Source organism: Ranitomeya imitator, chromosome 8 (assembly GCF_032444005.1).
Source record: "Ranitomeya imitator isolate aRanImi1 chromosome 8, aRanImi1.pri, whole genome shotgun sequence".
NCBI classification, from domain to species: Eukaryota; Metazoa; Chordata; class Amphibia; order Anura; family Dendrobatidae; genus Ranitomeya; species Ranitomeya imitator.
The window spans coordinates 100,401,549-100,427,666 of NC_091289.1; the positions used below are offsets into that span (position 1 = coordinate 100,401,549).

General features: G+C 42.0%; 2 protein-coding genes across 3 annotated transcripts in view; both read right to left on the reverse strand.

Annotated features, from left to right (window-relative positions):
* The window catches only part of LOC138647880 (L-selectin-like), a 463,506-nt gene extending 456,467 nt beyond the window's left edge, over positions 1–7,039 (reverse strand). The window contains exon 1 of one of the 2 annotated variants that reach the window (XM_069737217.1): positions 6,996–7,039. In XM_069737217.1, the coding sequence (XP_069593318.1) occupies positions 6,996–6,998 (3 nt within the window). In that variant the 5' untranslated portion in view covers positions 6,999–7,039. Of the gene's footprint in view, positions 1–5,781; positions 5,843–6,995 lie in introns of those variants that run through there. The other variant, XM_069737216.1, reaches the window with a different exon arrangement.
* A 4,816-nt stretch (positions 7,040–11,855) lies between these two features.
* Positions 11,856–20,644, reverse strand: LOC138647879 (E-selectin-like). Its single transcript, XM_069737215.1, has 17 exons — positions 20,581–20,644; positions 20,269–20,343; positions 19,629–20,027; positions 19,202–19,309; positions 18,914–19,099; positions 18,578–18,763; positions 17,978–18,163; positions 16,875–17,060; positions 16,513–16,698; positions 16,224–16,400; positions 15,918–16,094; positions 15,640–15,816; positions 14,994–15,173; positions 14,799–14,912; positions 14,654–14,675; positions 14,494–14,566; positions 11,856–13,731 (listed from the first exon to the last, which is right to left on the reverse strand). Exons 2-16 carry the CDS (start codon positions 20,303–20,305, stop codon positions 14,500–14,502), a joined length of 2,388 nt encoding a protein of 795 aa, XP_069593316.1. The 5' UTR covers positions 20,306–20,343; positions 20,581–20,644; the 3' UTR covers positions 11,856–13,731; positions 14,494–14,499.
* Between the last annotated feature and the right edge of the window lie 5,474 nt (positions 20,645–26,118).

Here is a 26,118-nt window from a genome sequence, read left to right on the forward strand (position 1 = left end):
GTTACAGGTAGATGAGGGGATGGTGAACTGGAAAAGTGACTTCCTGACGGACAGACCGCAGTTTGTAAGGATGGGGGAGGTGGTATCTGGCAGTGTACGGAGCAGTGTTGGAGCCACTCGGGGTACAGTGCTGTAGCCCTTCCTCTTCACATTGTATACAGCTAACTTTCAGTATAAATCAGATCTCTGTCACCTACAAAAATTATCAGACGACTCAGTGATTGTAGGATTGTAGCATTTTTGGGGACCAGGGGAGGAGGAATATAGGGTGGTTTCTGACTTTGTGGATTGGTGCTAGACTAACTGTCTAGAACTAAAAGTGAAGAAAACCAAGGAGATGGTGGTGAATTATAGAAGGAAAAAGGAGGATTACTTACCGATCAATATTGCTGGCCAGGAGGTGGAGATGGTTGGTTGAGAGCTACAAATATTTGGGGGTCCAACTTGACAGCAAACTCGATTGGAGGTGTCATACGGAGAAGGCTTACAAGAAGGGAATGAGCAGACTGTACTTTCTACGGAAGCTCAGGTCTTTCAAAGTGTGCAGTAAAATGCTCAAAATCTTTTACCAGTGTGTTGTGGCAAGCGCAATCTTTTTTGCTATCATTTGCTGGGGCAGTAGTGTGAAAATAGCTGACGCTAATAAGCTCAACAAACTTATCAAGAAGCCAATCGTGACTATTGGCCTCCATCTTGACTCGTTACAGGAGGTCGTGGAAGATAGTATTCGGAAGAAGTGTCGGGCTATAATGAACAATAATACACACCCACTATATGAGCTGTTCTTGAAGCAGAAGAGCACATTCAGCAGCCGTCTAATCCTATTTATGTGCAAGAAGGAGAAATTCAGGAAATCGTTTGTGCCCATTGCTATGGGGATATATAACAATTTCCTAAGGGTGAAAGATGACAATGGCCTATGGCTGGTGCACTAATAGCAATCATCAGAGATTTAAGATTTAAGTACTGATTTGTGTCTATGAATCACTTTATGTAATGCTGTTTGTAATGTTGCAATGTTTGGAGTGCTGTTTGTAACGCTGCTGTAATACCAAAATTTCCCTCGGGATCAATAAAGTGTATCGTATCGTATCCATATGGCTACATTCACTTGACAATGGCCAAGAGTATCTTGTGTGCCCTATCTGCCAGAATGTGTTAGAATAATTTTTTCTTTTGTGGTAAATAATTTGGTCTTTATGGTACAATATTTGTGGTATGTCCTGATGAAGGGGTTGCGTGAACCCTGAAATGCGTAGAATAAACCATGTTGAAACCTCTACAATTTTTTGAATTCTTCTTGCGGCAGCGCGGGGATGATCCTTTTTTTTCTTCCTAAGTGTATGTTTCTTTTGTGGTATGGAATAGTGTAGTAGACTATACAATTCTATTGCATACAAAAATATATAGTAAAAAATATAAGGAGCAATAAATCATTTGTGTTGTTGTTGGCATATCCCATTGTTTGTCTGTTCAATGGAATACTATATGTTGTAAACTTCCTGCGGAGGTATACATTGGAAGAGTGTCCCTTCCTATCTGTCAAAATGAGGTTTAAGTACTTATGTGAAAAGAACTTTAAATGTACATGTAGCACACAGATTGCCAATGGCAATGTGGAAAATACATTCAGGAAACTGTGTTATCTAGGTTTTGTTTAACTCCACACCCTATTTCTCAAACCAATTGTGAATTTCAGTAATTACAAAGATCAACAAAAGATAATCACTCTTTTTCATAGATAGAAGAAAAATTAAAATGAAAACTACAGCAAAAATGTATAAAATTAATGTTACTGTTACACATTCCTTGGTTTCTTTGCTGGCAATAGTACTTTTATGTGGTTGACTTTTTTTTTTATCTTACTTTTCTATCTACCACAATTTCTCTGTAAATTTGAGCCGTAAATTTCTCACAGCAAGATTTTTTTGGGTGAGGCTTTGTAGCAAACATGTGAAAATATGAAAATAATGATTGGGATAAGATAGTAAACAGAGATGGGCGAACAGAGTTCGGCTGCCCAAACAGCGGGTGTTTGTCGCGCTGTCATGTGCATGACAGCGCAGCAAGCACTGCTTCTGATCGGCAGTGATATCATCCCTGCCGGTCAGAGAGCCGCAGTTTGCACGCTGTCAAAAGACAGTGTGAGATCTCATCTGTGATCGTAGGTATAAAGTTTACCTCTGGTCACTGGTGTCAGCTGATGGGACTACAGCTCTCATCATCCAACACCTGATGCCGATAACAACAGCGAGAGCAGGAGCGGCGGATGGGAGTATTTAATAATTTAAATACTTTAAAAAAAAGCGCATGGGTTCCCCTGTATTATTGATAACCAGCCAGGCAACACTCACAACTTGAGCCTGCAACCCTCAGCTGTCATCTTCAGCAAGGCTGGTTATCAAGAATAGAGGGGTCCCCACGCTGTATTTTTTAATTATTTAAATAAATAATTTTAAAAAATGACATGGGGTCCCCCCCATTTTTGACAACCAGCCTTGCTAATGAAGACAGTTGGGTGCTGTATTCGCTGGTAAGGGGCCATGCATATTAGTTCCCCCCAGCCTAAAAATAGCAGCCCGCAGCCACCCAGAAAAGAGGCATCTGCAAGGTATTTGTGGTATGTCCTGATGAAGGGGTTGCGTGAACCCTGAAATGCGTAGAATAAACCATGCGTAGAATAAACACACCTACTCACCTAAAGCCTAATTCCACCAAAGCCCTCATTCTCCTGAAATAAAAATAAAATTTAAAAAACAATAATATACCATGCCTGTCAGTCGTTCTGTCCCATGCCATAATCCATGTCTGGGGGATAAACGGTTTTCAACCTGGATTGTGCCAAGATGCGACCGTCCAGGCTGAGAACCACTGGTGACTGAACTGTTGCAAGTGCAGTGTCAGTGACCTGTGGTGACGTCAACGAGGTTACCTCCGGTCACTGAGGCTGTGTTCCCAGCCGGGTTGAAATGCTGTGACCTCGATGAGATCCCCGATAGCAGCGTCAGTGTGGGGACCCCTCAATTCTTGATAACTAGCGTTGCTGAAGCTGACATCTGAGGGTTGCAGCCCCCAGCTCTGAGTTTTGCCTTATTTATTTTCAGTGCAGGAGTCGGCTAATGAATACACCCATCAGCTGCTCCTGCTTTCGCTGGTTTTAGTGGCAACAGGCGTCGGATGATGAGAGCCCATCAACTGACACCAGTGACCGGAGCTAAACTTTATACCTGCATTGGGCTGCAAATTGTTCTCTCCCTGTAGCGTTCGGCTGCGTGCAGGCACTGGGCAGGTCAGTAATGCTTTTAACCTGCAGATTGAGACCATATCTGCAGGTTAATAACGTTTTTGCTGGTGAAAATCTCTTTAAGGGTACATTCTCTTTCTTTGAGGACCTGCTGTATCAGGCATTTGTAGTGAAGCAAAATTATATCTCGCGTCAAACCTTTTTTTACTACATTGTCTAAAAATTCAGCTCATACATATATATGAATGTGATTTTTCTATTCTGGAATGAAAAAGCGTATTTCAGTTGTAGGTACTTGTGGAATCCTTTACTCGAAATACGCACCTCATCTTGAAATTTCTTGAAAGCTTTAAACTGTCCATTCTGAATTAATGGTGAGATCAGAGTCCTTTGTTTTGCCAGCATCTAAAGCTTTCTATTTTATTGTATTCTGGGTGATTACAATTGTTCCAGATAGGTGCATAGCAGGAGTACCCCACTATTCCCGATATCATTTTATCCTTGGACCAAATTTTATGTATCCCAGCAATGGTCACACATGAGGAATCGTAATTAAGGAAGTTACCCTTCTTCAATGTTTCAACTATATTTTTTTCGGATTATAAGACGCTCCCCAAACTTTCATGAGAAAAATAGGAAAAAAACATTTTTTAATAAAATGGTGGTGCTTCTTATAATCCATGCGTCTTATTGCTTACCGGGGGGTGGTGGCTGCAGTGAGACGGGGGTCCCAAGGTCGCTGGTGGAGGAGTCAAGAGTGGAGCCATGCCACAGGCTGGGATGAGTGGTGTTCCAAAGTGTGGCACGCCGCTGCGGGTGTCCCGGTGGCGATGCTGCGCTGTGTCCCCAGTGCTGCGCTGTGTCCCGTGATGGTGCTGTGCTGTATCTCCAGTGGCAGTGCTGCTCTGTGTCCACGGTGGCGGTGCTGTGCTGCGCTGTGTCCCTGGTGCAGCGCTGTGTCCCCGATGCTGCAGGGGACTATGCTGACATTTTGTGAAAGGCCAGACCTCCTGCAAGTTCTTCCATGGTTTACTGTGTGGCGGTGGACTCTGAGAAAATGGCGCCGAGATCTCGATCTGCGCATGTGCCGCGTCCCAGTGGCCATTTTCCCGGAGTCCACCTCTGCACATTAAACCAAGGAAGAACTTGCGGGGGGCTCTGGCCTTTCACAAAATGAAAGCACCGGGGACACAGCACAGCAGCACAGCACTGCCACTGGGACATAGATCAGCACTGCCACTGGGACACAGCACAGCACCGCCACCGGGACACTCGTGGCACGCCGATAAGGTATATCCGCATCATAACATGCACCCCCATTTTCTCCCCAAATTTATAATCCAAAAAATACGGTAAGTTTCTTAACCCCAAAGCTAGTCATATCATTCTAGCTGAAGAGAAAGGGAGTAATTCGTTACCCCAGCCCCTTAGATGCTGCAATTGAGAGAAAAAGGAAATACATCCGAGGATCAGGGGTGGCTAGGCCCCCATCCTCTTTGGGCGTCTGAAGGGTCTCAAGTCATATTCTTGGAGTGGCCCTTCTCCAAATTAGGTCCCTAAAAATGCTATTTATTTTATTTAAAAAATCAGTAGGTTAAGCCAAACTTGTGAGTTATGTAGGAAATAAATCATCTGTGACATAAAGATGAACTTAATTAAATTGGCACTCCCCAACACCGATAGAGTTAGTTTACACCAAGCCGTTGTTTTAGTGTGAAATTTAGCTGGGAAGGGGTCAATGGTAAGGGATTCACAGTCTGAAATATCTTCACTCACTATTATGCCCAAATATTTAAATTGATGGTCCCTTCTAAGTTGTCCTGCCACTATCAACTCCTTGGGGGTGTTTCTTTCTCACTGAGATAAGTGCCAATTTACTCCAGTTAAAAGAAAGACTAGACAACAAGCCATATTCGTTAATAATACCCATGGCTGTTGCCAGTGTACTGGCCAGTTATCAAGAAAAAGGACATTTTTTGCATGCAATGTAATTTTTTCCTGATATTCCTTGTAAGAGAAGTCCTGTATCTCTGTGGAGAGATGGATCACCACCACAGTTTTGGACCTCTGCCTGCTGTACTTCCTCCAATAGAATCCTCTCAAATGCATTAGAGGATGTCTTGACCCAATTTAATTCCTTAATTATTAAACCTCTCAAGAAGGCCTTCATAGCCTTCCAGACTGTAAATAGGAAGGCGACCCTCTGTTAACCACAAACAAGTCCTGCAATAGTTTGGAGATTCAACAAACACATGGAAAGATGTTAAACCAGAAGGGGTTAAACTTCCACTAATGACATGAGGAGCCCCTATGGTCAAGAAGTGTCAGCTCTGCCATAAAAAAAACTTCCCCCTTTTTTCTGCACCTCAGCAGAGTAGTCCAGGAACATGTACAGTGGAGAAAATAAGTATTTGATACACTGACAATTTTGCAAGAATTCCCACATACAAAGAATGGAGATGTCTGTAATTTTTATGATAGATACACTTTAACTTTGAGAGACAGAATCTTAAAAAAATCAATTGTATGATGCTTACATAAATAATTTGCATCTTGTGCTACACGTTCCTGGCCTTTAAGTATCTTTCCCCTCTTCATACGTGGTTCCCTGTAGCTGACAGATACAATGACGGAGTCAGGAGAAGATTGGGTAAGTATAACCCTAGTGCAAATATACTAAAATATGTACTGATTGCTTTTGGTTGGCAATTTTGTGGTATTGTTTTTATTTTGCAGCTGATGGGTGTTTTAAGTCTAATAGCGCCACTTTTCTCTAATTTGATTTCTAAGTATACCCATTTGTTTAATCAATCCACCAGGCAAAAATAAGGGCTTTTTAAGGATCAAATCAAGATCGTTCCATGGAGCTTGTTTGGCATGCAACCGCTCACATTGCTTGCTGGCCATGCTCCGTGGCTTTTACATTTCTTGCTCTAAAAAATGCTGACTGTGTAATAGACAGCAGCCCAAAGTTGGTCCAGGCAGTCAGAGATGCAGTACATTTTCACAATGGTAAGCACATGCTATTGTATAGATATTGTATAGATTGGGAGCATCTTGGACAATTTGGCGCAAACAATAACAGATAGGGTCATTCTTTTTTTTGGAGGTGAGATATGTTGTATATGATTTGACCCCCCCCCCCCCCCCCCCCGGTTAATGTGGGCTATTAAGTCCAATAAATCAGATAGAAATATATCTGTACAGAATTATCACTGCACCTTGCTGCATATTTTTGAAAGGTAGTCTTTAGGACTCTGTCACCTTCACAAAAAGACTTAAAATATCTAGTCTGATCTTCAGGTAATGATGACAAGTGTGGTCAGATTCTGCTTTCTAAATGGTTTTTGCTCCTAAATGCTTTAACAAATAGAATATTTAAATGCAAAACCATAGCCACATCTAGAGTAACATGTTGCTCTAAAAAGAATATATCTATTACAATGTATAATATTTTCATTCTCATTTACTTACCTACCCAACTTACTCCCAGGCTAATTTTCTGCTGCCGCTCCCAATGATTTGACACAGGTTGCAGCCATGACTTCACGGCTTCAGTGCACATGACTGCTGCAGCCAACCAATCACTGGGCTTAACGGCTCATGTTCCAATTTGACAAAGCCGCTGAGCCTAGTGATTGGGTGCAGTGGTCACATTTACTGTTCTTGTGATATCACCATTGCAACCTGTAAAGAGTCACCAGCAAAAAAAAGTGGCATAATAAATTTCTGTGTGAAAATGTTGACTTACCATTGTGGTCTTAAAGTTGTAGTCTTGTGTCTTTGGCTGCGAAACGAGTCTATCTGCAGAAGCATCTAGTGAGTAAGATTCCTGTGAACTGTTGCAATTGATCAGATTGAATTTCCTGCAGTAGCACAGTTGTGTAACACCCCAGATGTCATTTGTCAGATGTTGCATTAGGGTATGAGAAATATGCTGATGACAAATCTTTAACAGTTTGCTTTTAACAAACCTTGCTGAATATTTAAGCTAGAGCAAATATTTCAGCATTTAATTCTGCCATCCTTCTACAGCCATAAACCACCTGACAGGCACTATGATTAATGATAAAAACTCACTACAGTGAAATTATTTTTTTCACCAGTATGTTACTGAATAGCACAGTTTAAGGCCAGGTTCAGACAGTCATACTAAAACTCTGTACAATCATGTCCGTGTGCAAGGCTGATGAGTGCAGGATTGGCCTGCCACTTACATGCACCAGTCTGATCCATAAACAGGAGCAGAATAATGCATCCTTGCATACCATGCTCTATGGAGAAATGGATGGGATGGGGTGGGGGACTACACATGATGAACAGAGGGGGGGACTGCACATGATGAATGGAGGGGGACTGCACATGATGAAGTGAGGGAGGGGATGGGGAGACTGTGCATAATGAACGGAGGGGGACTGCACATGTCGAAGTGGGGGAGGAGGGACTATGTATGATGGAGGGGGGATTGCAAATGATGAAGTGAGGGAAGGGATGGGGACTGCACATGATGAACAGAAGGTGACTGCACATGATGAATGGAGGGGGACTGCACATGATGCAGTGGGGGGGAAGGGGACTTCACATGATGGAGGGGAGACTGCAAATTATGAAATGGGAAGAGGGACTGCAAATGATGAATTGATGGTGAGGGACAGCAATTGAATTGAAAGTGTGGGGTGGGGAAAGCAAATGATGACTTGGGGAGAGAGCAAATAATGATGAATTTTGAGGGTGGTGGGAGTAAATGATGTATTGAATGTAGGGGGAGAGCAGTTTATAATGAATAGAGGGTGGGGATGGGAGAGAGAGAAGACATGACAATGAATTGTGGAGGAAGGGGCATGTAAATATAATGAATCGGGGGAGCATGAGGTACACAGTGGGGGGCGTTGAGGATGCAGTGACTGGTACTGAATTGGGGGAAAGAATGCAGGGGTTAATTAGTTTATATATTTATTAGGTGAGAAAATGGCTATTTATAGTTGGTGGGGGCACAGTGGTGGATTACAATTTATATTGGAAAGGTGGATTGCATAATAACTACTTATATACAGTACTAATGGTGGGTGCACGTCTGTATTCAGCTGTGTAATGTAGAAGAAAGGGAAAAAGTGGGCAATGTGATCTAGAAGCGTTGCTCTAGGTAATGTGATGCAGTGATCACTAATGGGTTGGGGAATACACTCTTGGCAGCAATATAATATACACAGCAACACCATATTTCCTTTAAAAGTTCAATTGGGTTTAATGCTCCTTAACCCCAGCAGCACAAACACAAACTAACAGCCTTCAGATCTGGCAAAACAAAGAAGAGTGTTCATAACATGGCACTGTTCCATCAGGACTGTAACCATACTCGGTAGAGTCCAATATTCAGGCTTGCTCTGGAGCCGCACACACACACAGTCTGGATTACCTTCTTGATGGCGTTGCAGGTTTTCACCTGTTGGCATCACGTCCTGACCTCCGGAGAAGCTGCCTTACGGGGATCACCGACTTGCCTGGCAGGCACACATCAGCCAGCTCGAGACCCACTGAAGGACGGTAACTTCCCACAACCCAGATAGCTGTCATAGTCTCTGCAGTCACATGTCTCCACCATGTGCTTCCCAGGAGTCCAGTTCACACACAGGACCTTCCAAGCAGAGGGAGACCATGTGACCACACCATGGTCACATTATATACTTCTAACCACTCCCAAAGGTGGAAGGTGTGTGTGGTTAGTCAGACCCGCCCAGCTCTCCGACTAACCCTGTAAGCCTCCCTTTAAAGCGACACCAATACTTATGGGACTACAGGTCCCAAAGCAAACTTATCGGCTTACAGCATAATCTCCTCTGTAACACATAGCGGCCATTTACAATAATGCCGGACGTTGTCTCGCCATCATAGTTATGCCTACACCCGCCATGCATTCCCATGGCCTCCATACACCTCCGTGCGTATTCTCAGAACATGCAGTGCCCCCTAGCTGTAACAGGGCTCACTGCATCACAGTAACTGTGTGTTACTTTATGCAGAGATGAGTCCTGGCAGGAAGAAGTGATGGTGGTCTGTGCTGCATGAAAAAGAAAAGCAAAGATGAAAGAAATATGTCAATGGTAAGTCAGTGTGTGTTACATGTACACTGAAGTATACACTGTATACAATATACAGAGCTCCTGTGTATAATGTCATTGGTGATTGCTGTATTACCTGTACACTCACACTAAATACAGAGCTCCTGTGTATAATGTCACTGGTGATCACTGTATCACCTGTACACTGTCACTATATACAGAGCACCTGTGTATAATGTCACTGGTGATCACTGTATTACCTGTACACTATATACAGAGCTCCTGTGTATAATGTCACTGGTGATCACTGTATTGCCTGTACACTGACACAATATATAATAAGCTCCTGTGTATAATGTCACTGGTGATCACTGTATTACCTGTACACTATGTACAGAGCTACTGTGTATAATGTCACTGGGGATCACTGTATTACCTGAACACTAACAATAAATACAAAGCTCCTGTGTATAATGGCATTTAGTACTGTGTTTTTTTTAAATTAATGATCAGTTTTGTAGCATTTAGTCACTATATAGTGGTAAAATGTGATCTGGTCATGGTGTGGCTGTATTTCTCCCTTTTATGTGGTAGTATTAGGTCACTAGATGGTCTGGTCATGGTGTGGTGGCATTTCTCCCTTGGATGTAGTATAGAAAGGTAGGAGACAAAAAAAGCGCAAACAGGGTCTTATACCCAGGATTGTTTCCAATCAATTATGAGAGAACTGCTCACGTGGTGGTACACAGTAAAAGCGTGTAGTTATCAGCTGCTGCAGATCCACAGGTCAGCGCTGCGACCTCTCAGAACCATTATAATAGATGAATGTGGATAAAATCCGTGCTGCTGCTGCAACAAATGATGGATCCAGATATAATTATGTAATGTTCGGGTGGTTTATTCAACGCATTTCGAAGCTCATGGCTTCTTCTTCAGGAAGTTTCCACAGAAAGATATCTTTCTGTGGAAACTTCCTTAAGAAGAAGCCATGAGCTTCGAAACGCATTGAATAAACCACCCGAACATCCTATAATTATATCTGGATCCATCATTTGTCGCAGCAGCGTGGATTTTATCCACATTCATCTATTATAACGGTCCCTTGGATGTGGTAGTATACGGTCACTATGTGGTGGTAAATATATGATCTGGTCCTGGTGTGACAGTATTTGTCCCTTGTATGTGGTATTAATGGTTATTCTAAAAAATGTATGTGACTTATTCCCTTGAAGAAAAATATATAAATATATACCTAAAAAGAGTATTAGGGTATGTGTCCACGTTCAGGATTACTTCCGGAATAGCTGCGGATTGAACGCTGTGTACATCCACAGCGCTCAACCCGCAGCGTCCAGATGTTACAGCATAGTGGAGGGGATTTTATGAAATCCCTTCTCCACTATGCGTGCAAACACGCACTCGGCAGGCCTGCGTTTACGGACATGCGGCGCGTCTTTTTAGAACGCAGCATGTCTCTTTATCTTGCGGCGACGCTCCGTCGCAACAAGGTAAATCACAGGGCCCTATGAATAGGGTGCGGAGATTCCAGATGTGTGCAATGAACACATCCGAAATCACCGTGCGTACAGAAGGGGGCGGCGCTTTGGGCTGAGCGAGTTTTCCGCTCCGTCCAAAGCGCCATCATTACAGATGGTGGAAACATACCCTTAGATATTTTAAGAAATGTTTAATACGTTAGAGTAGAATAGGGCCCCGCCAAAAGAGTCTACTTTGTCTTGGTGGCTGCTTAAAAAAATCTTTTGGCCAAAACAAAAGCTGCTGGCTATGTACAGTATGTGATATGGTGTTTGCTGGGAACTGTTAATATCTGATTGGTGAGAACGTGGTGCAGAAGTTAAGGTTTTGCTAGAGTGGGCGATGGGACTGTGGAAGATTTGAAGTGTGACGGTGGAGGTAGGGTGGAGCCTATGCGGAGTCTCAAGGGGGTACGAACATTTTGCCAGTATGGTTCCCTGAAGTTCCTAGCGGAACTTTGGTATTTTTGCGCACGCGTAGACTGGTGAAATTCAGCTGAAATACTGAAGAGACTAGTGCTGGCTGACATTCAGTCAGTGAAAAAACGCACATCTGAGTAGCCCAATTGAATAACATTGGTTCCAATGCTGTCTGTTAATTCAAAGACAGAACAACTTGGTCTGAAAATACGGTTGTGTTCACATAGTCTTACCCTAATTACATCTCCAGGGCCATTGCATGTTCCCTGCTTGCTGGATGAGCATTATGGCTGTAATCAGTATTACACTACATTGCTATTGTTTGATAGTCTACAAATGTTATAACTTGTGTTGTTTAAGCATGTACAAAGCTAAAATCATTTTACAAGAGTCCTTGTACCTCATACTTGTCTTTGAAATCAACTCGTAATATATTGCGTACTATAGTTTGCTTTCTATGTGTGGATATTGATATATTTGCATTGCTCATTCTGCTTTTTTGATTATTTCTTGGTAAATATCTAATGAAAGCCCCTACAGAGTTTTGGAAGATGTGCTCCCATTTAAATTAAAAGAAACAATACTTGTACAATGATGGAAACAATTTATTATAAATTTATTCATGTTATGTGACATTATGTTACATAATAAAACAATAATCACAATTTATTAAAATAAATTATATAAATAATTTTAAATATTAATTAATGTTTCATCTTACAACAGATTAAAGAAGATGATCTCCGCCGCTGTTGTGGAGTCATTCACACGTCATATATAATACCTTAAGAGTTTGTCCAATATTTTTATATTGATGATTTATATTTAGGATAGGTCATCAATATCAGATTGGTGGCGATGTGACAACCAGCACCCCCACCTATCAGTGCTCCTGGTGCTGTTGGCTGGAAGTGCTCAATTGCGGAGCTGCACATTAAAACTTCATCAACTGTATAGTGGCCGCGGCCGGGTATTGAATGAGTACAGTAGACCTGCAGTACACTATGCGGTTTATGGAGCTGTAATGTTCCACCTCATAACTGATCCCATCCGCCCACCACCGGCACAGGGAGTGCTGGCTGACGCATCCCTATTGATCTGATATTCTAAGGATATGCCATCAATATAAATGTATTGGACAACTTCTTTAATAATTTGCAAATTTGTGCTTTTGCTTCTATGGTGTCAGGTGATACAATACAAAACATATTTTAACATATTGCCATTCCTGATGCTTATTCCAATATTTTCATACACATTTACACTATATTTTTACTCTCTCTCTCTCTCTCATACTGCCAACAATATTGTCACAATATGACAACAAATTACTACAGTAACTAAATAGCAGCAGCTGCATGATGGAGTAGTGATCATGACCCATTTATCAGCTGTATTGGTTTGCATACTACTCTTGGATAGCTGAAGAGGTTTTATACAAAGAAGATTTGTGTATCTGGACTACATGATAAAGTGTCAGATGAGTGACAGCTGGTCACGCTGGCGTAACCATGAAGGGCCCGCTTCATTCTTGTGTTTATGCCTGTTCTTTGCCAAGTTTTTGGTGTTTTGCACCTTTTTTGCATGTGCCACATTCATCTTTCAATTTGCGCCTTTTTGCTGCAAATGTTCTCCAGTTCCTCCATGGAATGGTTTTATGTATGCCTAAAACTTTGGCAACATTTTGCAACATTTTAGAGGAACATGTGACTTTTTGTCCCAGAAAACATCACAAGACAAATAAAGAAAATTGGCTTAAAAAGTTGCAAATGTTGAATTGGCTCAATGTGCTGACATGCCATAAATATGTTCATTTTTGGTCAAAACCATTAATGTGATTGTGTTTTTTTCTCTATACACTAAAAAAACAATAATATTATAAAACAAACTACATAGTTTATCCCATTGGGATGACTATCTATACAGACTGTTATAAACAGATACATATTTTATACTGCATTACTGATAACTCAATATGTCCCCAGTATAAAAGGCCGAATATTCATTTCTCATCTCTACTACTCATAAATACTTATTTAATATTCTCATAGGTACTTGCGGACACAGACAGGATGGGCCCCTGCACAAGAACAGTATATGGCCCCTTTGCAGTCCAATAGCTCATCATAATGCCCAATTCCGCCTGCTTTTGAGGTGGCAGTGGCCCTCCTTACCTCTTGAGCCCATGTGCAAATGCAATGTGCTGACTCATAGTTGAGGTTGTCCACATCCTATTCATGTCAAGATAAATAATACTAACAATACAGCTGTAACAGCGCGGCCATAACAAAACATTTAGTACCACGATCACTGAAAGTCCTCACACCCAGGCTACAGGCTACATCAGTTCCAGGGATTGCGGCTTTTCAGGATAACATCTCTACAATTCAGTAGTAGCATCTATTTTACAATGTCATTTCACCAGTGAAAGATGGATGCCTTTTTCCATATACAATTTTCAAGTACAAGATCTCTGCAAAAAGAAAAAAAAATGCACACAATTCATTATTCAGGCTTTACTATTGTCACCACTTTCATTTATTAAAAGAATGCCTGATAAATTGTTCTGATAAAAAGGCATAATTCACACTAATACATGAAGAAATGGATAAACAATATATTAACAGAAGCTCTCCGTCTACGTGACATGTTTTCATTCAGAATCCCTTTTCCCTAGTGCAGACTATATTATAAATATATCTCTCGGCAAATTTGACAATACAACTTCCATATATTATAAAATAGATCTCTTAGACTTGATGAGGCTGGTGTTTTTACTGCATTTTCAAAGTGGATACGCCAGCTATATTGAGTCAAATAAATCTATTTAATAATGTATGCAGTCAGAACGGTGAAATCTGTTGACAGGTCCGATTCAGTAGGGCTATATAAGAAGGATTTGTGGATAGAAAAAACTATCCAAAGGTGTACTGAGATACACTCATGGGGTTAAGTGTGCAGCACAGAATAATACTAAAAAAAACCCATGCTAAGGTGTATTATCAATGCGTGTCATTGGCAGATTAATGCCGCTGTGTGCTGCACGTGTAGTCTGGATCTAGGGAATATACATATTGTAAAACAATTGTAATAAAAGTTGTGTGAAAAAGACCAAAGTGATTTAATAATCGACTGTAAATAGGAAATATAATTTGTTCCTTTACATCATGATACAGTAGCGAATACTTGGGTGGCACAATATTCAGAGAACTGTAAAATGCCGCCATATACCTACCGCTTATTACACAGTCTCCCCGCTATCATCAGTATTCTGGTAGATTCCTGCTGCTTCAAGATGTTGGTAACTGCTGTAAAGAAGAGTAAGAGTAATATAACTAAGCAGCCTGCTTTACATCCATGATTATAGGAAATGTTTAGGCAGAATGGTAACTTACTTTGTTGGGGTAAATGTCTTTGCTGTAAATAAATAAATATACAATTAATAAATGGCATTACATGTATTCATTTTCCTCTATCTACAGAGCATTTGATGAGAGAGCCCCATGAATACAATGAGACAATCTCGGCTTTATCATGTACCTGTTTTGCGCATGCGCTTTATGATCCAGATGATGAGAGATGCAATTGACAACATAGAAGCCGCGGATGTGACGATTCCAACTGTTAAGTTTGTGGCTGTATTCTGCGGCACAGCTACAGAGGAGAGACAAACAGAAAACTGTAATGACATGCCATATGTAGAGAACACACTCTGTTATATGCTATGGAAATTACCTTCACAAGTTGGGACCTCTCTATTCCAGAGTGCGGTGCTCTCACATTCTAGAGAGGCTGCTCCAATAAGTAGTAGATCATATTCACAAGTAAATGTGCACAGGGTACCGTATCCAAAATCTGCTTGACTGCAATTCATTTTTCCCATTTTTGGAGCAACAAGAGCATTGCACTGGATAGCTGCAAAAATAAAAAACTAGATTCTTAGTAACTATATATATATATTACTAGAAAACAAATGAGCAGAATGGGGGATAATCCTTGTTTATCTCTTGTTTTTGCATAAATGTATTCATCTTTTGTGGATGACATACTATGTTCAAGCAAAATTGAAAATTTTATGATATTGTCTTACAAAGTTGTTATCTTTATCAGGCTCCTTGCAGAATGGTGATTATATTACCGGAAGTTACTCTTGGCTATGTGCTATCCCTTCTAGAGAGTAGTATTGCATGTGTTCATACAAATACATGGCCATTCATAAAGCACGGACCGTTCAATCGAGCCAAACCCAAAGAGAGCGCTGCTGTTTGTTAGCAGCTTTTGGCCTTGACTCGGGGAATCCTGAGTGGGGTGCCCGGGATTCTTTGCATCCAGGGTTTATTCTTTTTGGTAACTGGGTAAAAATGTTGATATCAACATTTACCTTCACATCTGGGAACAGATGAAGTCCATGCTCCTGATATCTGGCAACTGAGCACTGGTGATCCAATTAACCTGAAGCCTTTCAAGCAGTTAAATGAACATTGTGTCTTGTAGTTTGCAGCATCTGAACAGACCATATGGCCATCCTCAGGATCAGACAGAGTAGGGCATTGAACAGCTGGAAAAGAAGTGAAAACCAAAGATAAAGCATTCATTTATAGGCAATAAATGTTTTCTGATTTCATTAATACACCTGGATAGAATATTTTTACAATTTACCTTCACATTTGGGTTCAGATGAAGTCCATGCTCCAGATGATTGGCAAGTAAGTACTGGTGATCCCAGCAGCTGGAAGCCTTCCAAACAGCTGAAGGAACATTCTGACTTGTAGTTGGTTTTATCTTGACAGTTCATGTGACCTTTCTTTGGAGAAGTCAACGAAGGGCATTGAACAGCTGGAAGTAAAGAAAGGATATTGAGAAATATTGCTCAATGAGTTGTGAATTACTTTAGATTGAGTGTGTGTTACAATCTGTACTACATGAAATGTTCTCATAAAGTTGAAACAAGTTTTTTAAGTTCACCTTTGCATAAAGGAACTGAAGAAGACCACTGTCCAGAAGATAAGCACCGAAGTTCAGATGATCCAACCATTTCAAAACCTTCAGAACAGGAAACTTCACACATGGAGTTGTAGGTGGCTCCATCCTTGCATCCCATTAGACCATTCACAGGGGCGACCAGTGAGGGACACTCTATGGCTGTTCAGAGAATATCTGGATTAGGATTTTCTTTTAGCCAGGTTAAACAGTTTGTTTCTAGATTAGTGATTTACGTGAAAAAACAACCAAATACAATAAATGTTTTTCTTACATTCACAGTTTGGGATTTTTCCTGTCCATTCCTTGGTAACAGTACATAGTACTGAGGAGGGTCCTTGAAGTGTGTACCCATCTGCACATGCAAAATTACAGATGGATTTCTCTGGCATTTTCTCTCCAGAACTTGTGCAGCTCATGGTCCCATTTAGCGGTATCTCTGGACGCTCGCACTGAATAGCTATGCACAAAGAAAACACAAGAATCAAATTGTAGTCTACATTTTATGGAGCTAGTATTCTTATAATTAATGAATAAATGAACATGCCGATCATTGTCATACCAGATTCACACTCAAGCTATAAAAGTCTAGTACACTGCCTGTCATTGCTTCCTGAAATGGAAAGTATTTCTTACCTTCACATTTCGGAGTGTTTTCAGTCCACTGACCGGTAGCTGAGCATTGTACGGATGGAAAGCCCACAATAGTAAAACCTTCATCACAGCTGAAATTACATGTAGAATTATACGGCAACACCTCTTGGTCACTCAAACAGCTCATTGATCCATTCTCTGGCTCCAATGGCCGCATACACTTTACAGCTGCATGACAAAAAAAAGTGTTCAATTAGTAGTAGAATTACTGCACATTTCCGGTTTGTTATTGCATTATTCTGAAAAATAAATAGAACAAATATCACTCAGACGGGTCATTAGACCAGAATGTGACTTCACACACAAATACTAAGGAACAGCACGTTACAAACCGGAGGTACCTAGTTTATTTCTGCATACTGGCCATGGCGTGCACACACTGCGCCTTAATGTAATACTATAGGAATGCTGGCCTTGTTCTATATTTTCTAGAACGTGACTTTATGCGTTAGTTTCTTACTTACGAGTCGACCCTTACCAAAAATTCTGCAATGTATGTGAACTTCACATACTGCAGAAAGTAGATCAGAAATGATATTAGAACCTGCTATGAGTATGTGAATTTTGTTACATTTTAATTTAATGCAAAATAGGAAATAAGCTGTTAAAGGGAATCTGTCACAGGTTTTTGCAGAGAAAGAGACCGTGATTCCAGTGAGTGTTGCATCACTTTGTTTACTGAGTGCAACAGTTGTGATACAATCAGAGTTTTAGACGTAGCATGTAGCTCAGAAATCTGCCCCCGCCCAATCCCATGATTAGCATCTTCCACCATGCATTGTATACTGAGAGTAAGCTGCTAATCAGTGCTGGGGCATGGTTTCAGAGTTTCAGAGTTTTTAAGGTTGAACATAGACTTAAGTCTGTCGAGTTCAACCTATAGCCTAACATGTTGATCAAGAGGAAAGTAAAACATCCATGGGGCAGACAATAGCTCCGTATTACGGGAAAAATTCCTTCCTGACTCCACATACGGCAATCGGATTAGATCCCTGGATCAACGCCCCAAATGTATGTAGGAAGGTCATTTATCTTATACAACCTAACTGAAGTAATGAGTCTAAAGATTAAGAAATCCATAGTACCTTCACATGTTGGGGATTCTGCAGACCACTGACCAGGAGCGAGACATTGAATTGAAGGATGTCCTTCCAAAATAAAGCCTTCATCACAGATGAAGCTGCACGTAGAATTATATGGTAACATTTCTCTATCGCTAGAGCAGTCCATTGCTCCATTTTCTGGTGCCGATGGATGGTCACACTGAATAGCTACAAAAAAGAAAATCCAAATTATCATCTCCAACTCCCTAAAGACACACACAATTCAATCCTACAAGTGATGAAATTGGTCTCAGATATTTTGTCAGGATACAACCAGTTCTCAATCCCCTCATTTGACATGATCATACTTGAATGAAGCCATTTTTTTCCTAATAATATAGCTGTCTTTAAGATATCTTTAAGAAACTTTTTGTACATTGCAATTATTGTAATTGAAAGACTATTTTTTAAGGCAGACCAGTTTTCTGGCAGATGAAACCGATTTCAATCAAATTAATTTGGCCATTTTGGACATCAAATCAAATGAATATTTGTCTGATTGGACAGAAATTGGGCAGATATCTACACAGGTAAAGACACCTTAATACTATTTAGAAAACAGTGAGTATCCAGCATTATTACCTTCACATTTTGGGGGGTTTTCTGACCACTGGCCAGGAGTTGTGCAAAGTACTGAAGAAGATCCAACCATGGTGAACCCTTCTTTGCAGCTGAAATTACATGTGGACTTTTCTGGAAGAATTTCTCCATCAATGGAGCAGTCCATAACTCCGTTATCTGGTATATCTGGACGATTGCATTGAATAGCTGTTAAACAAATAAAAATATTATACGTCAGTTAACCTAAAGGCAATTTATAAGACTGACATTACAACTCCTTACATTTCAAAAATCAAAAATGGCTTAATGGACAAGCAACCACGAAAAAGTTCAAGCAATGTTTAATGATGTATGTACCTTTACATTGTGGAATCTGGAATCCCCAACCTCCATTTCCTTTGCACTGTAGATTATGAGAGCCAACTAAAAGATGTCCATCAGAACATGTGAAATCACAGCTGGATTGGTAGGCAAAATTCCCATACACATGAGAGCACACAACTGATCCATTATCAATTCTTCCAATCTCTGGACAGGTAACAACTGGAAAATGGAATGTAAAGTGTTATATTCAGACCTCCATCTATATCTGGTGGTATCAAGCATATAAGTGGTTGATAAAAGTATGGCAATGTATGCAATTACCATGCTCACACTCTTTTCCAAAGAATCCATCATAGCAATTGCAGGTGTAGTTATTAATCGTTTCTATACATTCCCCATGATTGCTGCAGGAAGTAGTGTTGCAAGAAGCTGCGGAAATAAAGGAAAAACACTGCAATTAGCAAAAGCAAAATGTATGCTGAAAATAGAGGCAGTGAGTCACGTCACCTACTCTGATGCTTTTTTCTACTATGAGCAACTTTACATGGTTTAACTGGAATAACCAATATTCCAGAACACAGAGGTTTCCAGGGATTCTGACATCTTTCTGTTTTTTTTTTTTACTACTGTTACTATTGCAGACCTGACATCACTTACAGGACAGTATGAGGGGACATGTACACTAGAAACATCATTTGTTCTCCTAACGCTCTAAGTGTTGTAATCGTCTTATGCCATTACTTCATACCTGTGTAACACAAAGCTGCTTTCTTCTTACTGCAGGGTTCATCGTTCCATTTTCCAGAATCAACACTCCTTTTCACATACATCTCAACACAATCCTCATTTTTATTCTCACTCTTGTTGTTGGGTTCATTCTTAGCCCAGTTTTCGGCTTCCTTTGTCAGAACCTTGTTGGTGCCAACCCAAGTCCACTGGCCAGTTTTAGTGTTTTTTCTAATACCAATCCAATAATATGCTGCATTATATGGTAAATTCTCATTCAGATACTTGATCTCTTCTCGGTTTTGAATTGCTACCATATCGGTGTATTTTTCTCTACAATATTTGTGGGCATCGTCATAGTTCATGTTGGTGGATGAAGAGTGATAGGTCCAACCATGTGTGAAACATATCAATGGAAAACCTGTAATACAGAATAGACCACAAACAAAATTGATGTCTATCTTTAAATCACCAATTTTACCATGCAGTGACCTGGTTTAGCATTAAGCTATTAAAGCTTTCACGCTTATATTTTATCATTGGTAATTTTGGCAGAAATAAATATTTTATGATAAAGTATGACATTTCAGGTTGGAATATAAAGTGTAGAATATACTGAGAAATTAACGCAGAATATCATATGAGCAATATCATTAACTTACCACAAGTAAGTAGGAAAAGATGGATTAAATAGTCCATTGTGCTCAGTCAACTCAGCGACAAGTAATATGGCAGATCTGGAAACAGAGCACACTTTTTTTATTAAATTGCTATCCAGAGCATTATTGAGGATAAATATTTTTGTCTACATTCTACATAGTATATCTAACATTGTTGGGATGTATAAAGTAGTATACAGCTACATATGAAAACATCTTTAACTATCATCAAGAAGAGAAACTAACTAACCTAAAACAACGAATTTTGTAATGTTGTAGGACAAAAATGTAATTCCAAAAAACTTTCACACTTACTGAGTCAAACGCGTTGTTTCAGTGGTCTGTGCTCTTGAAGTGCAGCTTATCCTGTGAGGTTTCCTGCCGATTGTACTTTCACTGCTGGACTCGTGCCTCTTTTAAACAGTTAGGAAGATAAACTCCAAATGACGTACCTCCTTCGTATAAAATAGAACAATACATCGCATCTTGGAATTTTCTGATGAGAAATTTCCCTGAACTATTCCACAAGCTAAAATAGCTCGCTAATTAGTCTCTTAGGTTGAATCAGCAAGCTACAACGAAGGAAAAATTGGTGTGCACTCAGGTCACGAAGATGAGGTGCTGGGTGGAATGGGCTATGAGGGTCCATAAATCAAAAAGTCATAATTCACCGCACACTCTAATAGATTACTTGCAAAAACATAATAATCCAAGGAACAAAGTAATGCCAACAAAAAATGTGATTTCTTAGTGTAACGCGACTCAAACACCTGACATTTCGACTCTCCTGGGTTTTAGTCATGGGGTCTCTAAAAAATAAGGAGAGAACATGTAAGACTCAAATACATCTGTCATAACACAAAGGGAAGGGGAAAATGCACAGATTAATACAAGAGATAAAAACAAAAGAAATCCAAAATGTTGTATAAGTACACACTGTGTCAAAATATTGCGACCAGGTAATCAAGAGAACATACTGTACCTGTTAGTACTAACATTTTGTGGAGAAGATCACATGAAAAAGACTATCGAATAAGTAATCAAATTAAGGCACTCATAGTAAAATCCTTAATGAGAAAGGGAGTAAGGAAAAGACAGGGCAAGAAGGGAAAAGTGCATGTATTTCATTATAAACTACCTTGGTTTCTGCTTTCGAAGATATGCAAGGCAAGTATAAAGAAGTAGGGTCCCTGAGAAAGTCCACAAACGCTGTAGGGAACAATGGAAATGTTAATGATGGAAGTATATATGGGTCAGATGAGCCTTTGAGGTGTACCTTAAGGTTGTCATAGGTAACTAGCATTGGTGGCCGTCAGGGTTGTAGGGGACCTGAAATATACCAGCATGATGTATAAATATCATAAGTAGGAGTGTGGCGGTGACTGGTAATGAAAAATGGCTGGGGTCATGTTACCTTACTATGCAGAAATGTCTAGCGACGCTCCTGCGCCTTGCTGCTTGTGCTGGTGTAACCTAGTGCTGGGATTGGGGGATTACAAATACCTTGGCATGCACCGCTGGACCAGAAGCGCGTCATCCGGCCCAAAAGTAACGCGACGCTGATAAGTCGAACACAACCGCAAATGCGCGCTTGTTGTTAGGGAAGCCTGTGTTGCTGGGCAATGGTGGCCTAGTAAGGGGGGCAGCACAGATAAGCGCACTATCGTATGTGGAATTAACACTGGTCACTAATGTATGATGATTAGTGTTGAGCATTCCGATACCGCAAGTATCGGGTATCGGCCGATATTTGCGGTATCGGAATTCTGATACTGAGTTGGTTGTAGTCAGCTCAGCACTGCCTCATACTGTTCAATTGTCCTTTTTTGTATTAGTGCTGCCTGCAGTACATTTAGCCTGTTTTTCTCCTATTAGTGGGTTTCCATCCGTATCCTGCTAGATTGTGGAAAAACACTATATAGGAATTGTAGCGTTTCCCTTACTTCGGGTCTTGGGGGACTCTCGTTTTGCACGGGAATAACGCATACAGGCACGATTTTTCCACACAAACAGTCTATTCCGGTTTATTAAACATCATAAACCATAACACAAACAGTTCATCATTTATATCAATGGAACACATTATCCACCGATAGTCTGTTCCAATGGCAGATCCGTCTCTGCCCGTAACCCCTTGTTACCTGGAGTTACCTTACAGGAGCTCCGTCTCCACACACTGACTCCTGCCAGTGCTGGTTTACAGGGAAACTGCCTCACTGGGATCACCGTCCTTGTGACCAGGGCACCTCGGATAGTCCAGACCCACAGTAGGAACTGTAGCTTTCCCAACACAGAGACCGTCTTAGGCTCTGTAGATGCAGCCTTTCCATGCGCTTCCAGGAAGACCAGTCACAGGCACTTCCAACACACAGGCCATCAGTCCATGATCTTACAAAGTGCTTACAGGACTCCAGTCCATCCGTGGACAATCCAAAACTCTGACCATTCCAGGACTCACACTCTTACCAGGTGCTTGCAGGACTCCAGCCCATCCCAGGACAATCCAACACCCTCAAGCATTCAGTCCATAGCCTCAGCAGAGCTTCCAGGACTCCAGCCCATTTCATGACAATCCAACACCCAGGCTATTGCAGGACTCACGGTCTCAGTGCTTCCAGGACTCCAGTCCATACCAGGACAATCCAACACTGACCGTTCATCAGGTCCACGGTCTCAGGTGCTTGCAGGACTTCTCCAATACCAGGAGACTCCAACACCGACCCTCCAGGACCATGCACATGGACCAAAGGGATCCATACACAGGATCCACACAGGAAAATGTGACCCACACCCTGGTCACATTATATACCTGTAACCACTCCCCTGGGTGGGAGTGTGGGTGTGTGTGGGTAGTCTGTCCCTCCCATCTCTCATAACTAGCCCTGCCAATCTCCCATTAGAACTACACAATTACTTGTGGGACTACAGGTCCCAGAACACCAACCAAACTTCTGACTGACAGCGCAGAGTGTCTTCCTCTGCAACACACACACCGGCCATTTACACTCCTGCCGAACTTTGTCTCATCACATTTATGCCTCCAAGCGCATCTTGAAGTGCACACACAGTGCCCCCTGGCTGTAACGTGGGTCAACGCACCACAGATTACATAGAGGAGCTTTTTTGGCCTTGCAGCGCCATTCACGGATGTCTGCACGGTCTGTGTGTGTGAGTGTAGCTCACTCTGTAGTCTGTTCTGCCGCCACAGCCGGTGGTAGTCAGCTCAGGGTGCGTCACTGCCTCATACTGTTCCATTGTCCTTATTTCAATTAGTGCTGCCTGTTGCACATTTTTTCAAATTTATCCTATTAGTGGCTTTCCATCCGTATCCTGCTAGATTGTGGAAAAAACACTATATAGGATTACATAGAGGAGCTTTTTTTGGCCTTGCAGCACTATTCACGGATGTCTGCACGGTCTGTGTGTGTGAGTGCAGCTCACTCTGTAGTCTGTTCTGCCGCCACAGCCGGTGGTAGTCAGCTCAGGGTGCGTCACTGCCTCATACTGTTCCATTGTCCTTATTTCAATTAGTGCTGCCTGTTGCACATTTTTTCAAATTTATCCTATTAGTGGTTTTCCATCCGTATCCTGCTAGATTGTGGAAAAAACACTATATAGGATTACATAGAGGAGCTTTTTTTGGCCTTGCAGCGCCGTTCACGGCTGTCTGCACGGTCTGTGTGTGAGTGCAGCTAACTTTGTAGCCTGTTGTGCGAAAAAAACACAAAATTAATAAAGTTCAACAAACACTCCACTTTACAGTTGTGTAGGCCACATTACCTCATATTAAAGTCAAGTCCACTCTTTAGAAAATTAGTGTTTCTTATACCTGTTAGGAGCTGTTCAGGAATAAGCACACTATGCCCTTATTACTTTTCTGCCTATCTTTATCAGTCTACCAAGATGAAGAAGGCAGGGAGTAAGGCACGTGGTCGTGGGCGTGGAGCAGGGAGAGCACATGGGGATTGTGGGCCTGCTGTGGGTTCCTCATCCCCCAGTTTCAGCAGGGAACAGTCCTTCATGCGCAGCTTTGTAGGAGATCGCCGTACCCCGCTGCTGCCGGAGGAACAAATTGAAGCCGTTGTCGGATGGATGGCAGCATCCTCTCAGGCACAGAGCACTGAAGAGCACCCATCTGTCTCTTCATCACCTGCCAAATTGCCCAGGCAGTTAGAGAGCCCAGGACAGGAGCCATCTCTACTTCTGTTCTCTAAATTTCTTGGCTTGGAAAGAGGGGGCCAGACAAGCAGCATTGGAGAAATGGAAGAAGAGGCAGTATGCAGTGATGCCCAACAGCTTTGTCTCTCTGACTCTGAAGAGAGGGGTGGGCGAGTGCCTCCGGTCACCACACCGCAGTACGCATCTGATGATGAGACTCAGGTGCCACTTTCTGATGCGTACTGTGCTGCCGAGACTACCCAGGAGAAGCAGTTGGTGGAAGAGGGCAGTGTAGATGATGAGGTCCTTGACCCATCATGGCGTGAGGTACAGGAAGGTGGTGGGAGCAGCTCTGAGGAAGAGATTCCCCGAACGGCCCCAAAAGGGAGAGGGAGGGGGAAGACTGCGTTGCCTGTAGCCTCCACTTTGGCACCCATTAGGAGCATGCCTCTTCCAAAAGCCAAAACGGGTGCTCCCAAGACTTGCAGTGCCTGGTCCTTTTTTTACACAGTTGCAGATGACATTTGCTTTGTCATATGCAAGCTGTGTCATCAGAAAGTCAAAAGAGGGAAAAGTGTCAGCAACCTCAATACCACAAATATGTGGAAACATGTACGGACCAAGCATGTGGTGGAGTTACAAAACCACACTGAAGAACTAGGCCAACCAACAGCGGCACCTACCACCTCTTCAGCTCGTATTGTAGCCTCTTCCTCCAGCTCACACACAGCTGGTTTGGCTTCCTCACAGGATCGCCATGGAAGAACCTCTGGCACTGTTGTCCAGAGACCCAGTGTAATTCCACCCAGAGCAAACCGTCCCTGCCCTTCAAAAGCATGTGGAGGGAAACATTAAACATGCGCTACTAAACATCGTCAGTAGCAAGGTCCACCTCACCACCGATGCGTGGACCAGTCACCATGGACAGGGATGATACCTTTCCCTCACTGCCCATTGGGTCAATGTTCTGGAGCCGGGTACAGATCTTGCGAGTTGCGCTGTAGTGTTCTGCAAACTCCAAGGATTGCAGGAATCCAGTCTGTACACATTGCCTTCTCCTCATATTCCTGTTCCTCAGAATCATCGCTGCAGGAGCCGTCACGGTCTACCTCCACCTTGACCCGTAAACGCGTACCTGTTACGACCGATATAAGCACAACCGTGGCCAAACGTCAACAGGCCGTACTGAAATTAATTTATTTGGGGAATCGAAGCCACACAGCACAGGAGCTCTGGAATGCAATCAAGCAGGAGAGCGACGTGTGGTCTGTGCCAGCGAATCTCCAGCCAGGCATGGTAATGTGTGACAATGGCCGAAATCTGGTGGCAGCTGTGGCCATAGGCAACCTCACTCGCATCACATATCTGGCACATGTGCTCAACTTAGTCGTGCAGAGTTTTTTGAGGGACTATCCGGATCTTGATGCACTGCTGCACAAGGTCCGCCTGGAATGCGCTCACTTGCGGCGTTCCAACGTGGCAAGAACACGCCTTGCAGCTCTGCAGCGCTGATTCCGCCTTCGGGAACATCGCATCATATATGACCTACCCCCCAGGTGGAATTCAACGTTACATACAGTATGTTGGAGCGGTTGTGTGAGCAGCAGCCAGCAGTAATGGAGTACCAGCTGCATCAGGCGCAAAGAAGTCACACTGCGCGCCGCTCAGACTTCACAACCTCTGAGTGGGCCACTA

What these genes read in the sequence shown, in the direction of transcription:
- LOC138647879 (XM_069737215.1), bottom strand. Translation starts at nt 20,305, where the DNA reads ATGGACTATTTAATCCATCTTTTCCTACTTACTTGTG. An exon ending in CCAGATTCCACAATGTAAAG is followed by an intron (nt 18,764 to 18,913) that starts GTACATACATCA and finishes TTTGTTTAACAG; the next exon opens with CTATTCAATGCAATCGTCCA. An exon ending in AAACCCCCCAAAATGTGAAG is followed by an intron (nt 18,164 to 18,577) that starts GTAATAATGCTG and finishes TCTTTTTTGTAG; the next exon opens with CTATTCAGTGTGACCATCCA.